Genomic DNA, 3774 nt, shown 5'->3' with positions numbered 1-3774 from the left:
AAAAGGATCCCCTCAACACCTCGGCTGCACCTAGAAATTCTGTCCAGAAAAGTTTTGAACAGAATYGGTGACAAAGGACAACCTTGGTGGAGTCCAACTCTCACCAGAAACAAGTCTGACTTACTACCTTCAATGTGGATCAAGCTCTGGTACCGGTCCTACAGGGACCTAACAGCCTGTATCAACGGGCCTGGTACCCCATACTCCCAGAGTACCCCCCACAGGAGTCCCTGAGGGACACTGTCGAACGCCTTCTCCAAGTCCACAAAACACATGTAGACTGGTTGAACTCCCATGAACCCTCCAGGACCCTGCTGAGGGTGTAGAACTGGTCCAGTGGTCCAGAACCAGGACCAAAACCACACTGCTGTTCCTGAATCCAAGATTCAACTATCCGATGGACCCTCCTCTCCAGAACAGATCTTACCAGGGAGGTTGTAGTATGTGTTGTGTTTAAAGACTGTGGGTTATTTGTGTTTCAGGCTGTGACTTTGCCCTCTCTGCCTGCTGTTATGGTTTTTAAAGACGGGACGTACTTTTTCTACAACGGTGAGACATTAAAGGGACATGTGTCTACAAACTGGGGCCTCATGTCTCAAAGAGTCTTTATACTAAATGTTTTCTGGACCGAAGTGGAAAATTACACAGAAACATTCAGCTGTATCAAACGGTCTGCACATAATGTTTCTGCCCTACTTTCATTCACACCTCCTATCTAATGTGGAACTGATGCACCTGAGACTCCTCCCCCTGACACGCCTCAAGTTAAATCTGTAAAACAGATGCAAACATGTCCAGCGTGATTCTCCTCAGATTCTTGTCTCTGTGATCAGAAATGGTTCAGGTTAGGGTTAACTATAGACCAGTAATGGTTAGTTTTTAACCCTAACCTGCACACTCCAGAGGCTGTGATTGCTTGTATTTCAACATCTTTAATAAATGAGTGTAAACACAGAGGAACTTGAGTTTGGTAGAGCTCAGAACTTTAAAGAAATGAGTCGTAGCACCGTAATGGAGAACACACATCATCTGCATACAGCAGAGATGAGACCCAGTGGTTCTCAAACCAGACTCCTCTCCACGACTGTCCATAAACACTACAAACAGGATCAGAGACAAGGGACAGCCCTCCCTGACAACAAGCTTTACTTTGTGCCAAGAATGTGAGCACAGCTCCTGCTTTGGTTCTACAGGGACTGGATCGCTCAGAGTAGCAACCTGGACCCTTCATACTCCTGCAGCACCCCCTCCACCCCCAACAGAATGCCTGGAGGAGCAGGTCATGAGCCTTCACCAGGTCTACAAATCACATGTAGACCAGAGAGGCAAACTCCCATGACCCCTTTAAAAACTCTGCAAGGTGAAAGATCTGGTCCACTGTTCCAGCATGGACCACACGGGTCCTTCAGCTTGTGTATAGTTTACATATTTAAATGGAGGTGTGTGGAGGGCGTGTGCTCAGTTCCATGTTTGTTAGGATGTATGAAGGTGAGGAACACAGAAGCATGTGTGCACCTTTTATGTCTGAATATCTCCCTCCTTTGACAACTTTTAGTGTGAAAGCTGTGCTCTTTGATGCATGAGGCTCCTGGTCTTTGGTCCTTCTTGTAGGTTAGACCAGGACCATCAGAAACATGAACATTTTATTTAACAATGGATATAAAATATACTTTTTAAACATGTTTGTTAGATGGTCAAAAGGTTAGTAGAGTGCCTTTGTGTGACCTTTAACATGTAACTGATGACATCACTTCTAAGAAACAAGTGTTTTGTGTTTCAGAGGAACGTGACGGTGACCTCAAGTCTTGGATTAATCGAGAACGCTTCCCAAATTTCCTTGAGATTGATGGCTACACTCTGTACGCCATGGGAGAGTCAGGTAAGAGCATCACACCTGAAGAAGGCAGGAACCAGTACGACTCCAGATAATATCTGTAACCCCAACCCTAACTGGCTGGGTCTGAGTCTTTAGGGATCTCCTTAACCCCTACCTGTTAGTTAAATGACAACCAAGTTTAAAAGAAACCAGAATGAGTCCAGGAACAGCACCGCCCCCCCCACACACACACACACACACACAGACAAGTAAAGGAACTCTTAGTGTTTGTAAAGTTTACAACCACTGTTTGACTGTATCTCAACACATCATTGGTCTTGTGTCACAGATAGGTAAAATAGTTTAACCCTAACCTTTAACCCTAACCCTAACCTTTAACCCTAACCCTAACCTTTAACCCTAACCCTAACCTTTAACCCTAACCCTAACCTTTAACCCTAACCCTAACCTTTAACCCTAACCCTAACCGCTCAAGTCTTCTCAGGAACAGAAACTCTGTTGTTTTTTAAAGGAGCTCATAAATGTTACTAGTTTCCACTCAGAACAGGTTTAACTCAAACTACGTGAAGTTGAACCACAGTTACTGATTGGTTCAGGCAGACTGACTCCGCCTCTCTCCTGCAGGTAAACTGGTGTTGCTGGCCCTGGTGGAGGAGACACACCTGTGTGATGAAAGCCTCAGGTACACCCCTCCATCCAACACTTAAACTGTCTCTGTTTGAACTTCCTGTCATGCATTTCCTGTCACCTGTTCAGGTATAAAAATATGGTGGAGAAGGTGGCCACAGAGCACAAAGAGATGCATGGCAGGTCAGGTTTTATTTTGAAAAGCTGCTGACAGGAAGTGAAGACTGAACTGACTGTATTTGTGTGATGTCTTCAGGAACTTCTACTTTGGCTTCATGCAAGGCAGTAATTACATCAGTGGACTCATCATGGGGTGAGTTTATCTCCACCTTCTTTAAACCTCCTTGGTTCTGGTTCTGACCCAAAACCTGCTGTCATCAGGGATGTCATTGTGCCATCCTTCATTGTGGTTAATCTATCCAATGATGGGTACTTCCTGCCCCAGAGACACGTGGAGACGGAACACCACCTGCTGGACTTCCTGGAAGGGGTTCTGAACGGCAGTGTAGAGGTGGGTCAGACCAGTTCCCACTGAGGACTAGAGACACTTGAAGGGTTCTGATAATGGTTCTGATCTGCTCCTCAGAGCCTGGGAGGAAATGGATTCAGTCAGCGCATCAGACGTGCCGTGTATGAAACCAAACTCACGCTGGTGGTACGTGACCTCCTCAGTTTGTTTCCTGTTTCCTGCTTGTGACCTTCCCACCGTTTATCCTGTCTGTCCATCCAGCCATTGTTCAGAGACGCTCCAGGACTCGGCTGCTTTCTGCTTGGCTTCCCGCTCTCCATCGGCACCATTTTCTGTTACCTCTGCATCAAAAACCGTCCCACTCAGACTGACGATGAGGACAAGTCACCTCAGCGCCGCAAAAAACCCAGAGACAAGAAGACGGACTGAGGAGTGCAGGCAGGAGGACTGCACTGATCCACCACAGTGATGGGATCCAGGCGTGGATTTTATTAGAACCCTTTGTTAGAACATGAAGGAAATAATGACCCCAATATGAAGATGTTGCTTTTCTTTTGGTTTTAAATAAAGATATAAAACATTTCCCAAGGTCACAGCTGCTCTTCTCTGATTGGTCAGGACAGAGAACCAATGTGTGTCTGGACAGTTTTCATCCTGTTGAGCTCTGAATTATCTAAAATAAAAGCTTCATCCAAACCATCAACATGTCTGTTAGATCCCAACCAGACTGTTCAAAGAAGCATTTCCCTTAATTAATATCTATATTTTAGATGTACTTAATTTATCTCTAATAAATGGTTATGTGCCACAGAGCTTTAAGGTTGCTGTAATTAAACCTTTA

General features: G+C 45.3%; 1 protein-coding gene across 2 annotated transcripts in view; it reads left to right on the top strand.

Moving 5' to 3' along the window:
• Window positions 1-3517, top strand: part of LOC106511003 (protein disulfide-isomerase TMX3) — an 11195-nt gene extending 7678 nt beyond the window's left edge. Inside the window, exons 9-16 of one of the 2 annotated variants that reach the window (XM_013999740.1) lie at window positions 483-549; window positions 1781-1879; window positions 2462-2519; window positions 2594-2647; window positions 2721-2777; window positions 2846-2975; window positions 3051-3119; window positions 3195-3517. In XM_013999740.1, the coding sequence (XP_013855194.1) occupies window positions 483-549; window positions 1781-1879; window positions 2462-2519; window positions 2594-2647; window positions 2721-2777; window positions 2846-2975; window positions 3051-3119; window positions 3195-3362 (702 nt within the window). In that variant the 3' untranslated portion in view covers window positions 3363-3517. The remainder of the gene's footprint in view (window positions 1-482; window positions 550-1780; window positions 1880-2461; window positions 2520-2593; window positions 2648-2720; window positions 2778-2845; window positions 2976-3050; window positions 3120-3194) is intronic. The other variant, XM_013999741.1, reaches the window with a different exon arrangement.
• Window positions 3518-3774: the final 257 nt, after the last annotated feature.

Source organism: Austrofundulus limnaeus, unplaced genomic scaffold (assembly GCF_001266775.1).
Source record: "Austrofundulus limnaeus strain Quisiro unplaced genomic scaffold, Austrofundulus_limnaeus-1.0 Scaffold2444, whole genome shotgun sequence".
Taxonomy (NCBI): domain Eukaryota; kingdom Metazoa; phylum Chordata; class Actinopteri; order Cyprinodontiformes; family Rivulidae; genus Austrofundulus; species Austrofundulus limnaeus.
The sequence above is the reverse complement of the archived record's forward strand: the minus strand, read 5'-3'. Positions and strand labels throughout refer to the sequence as shown.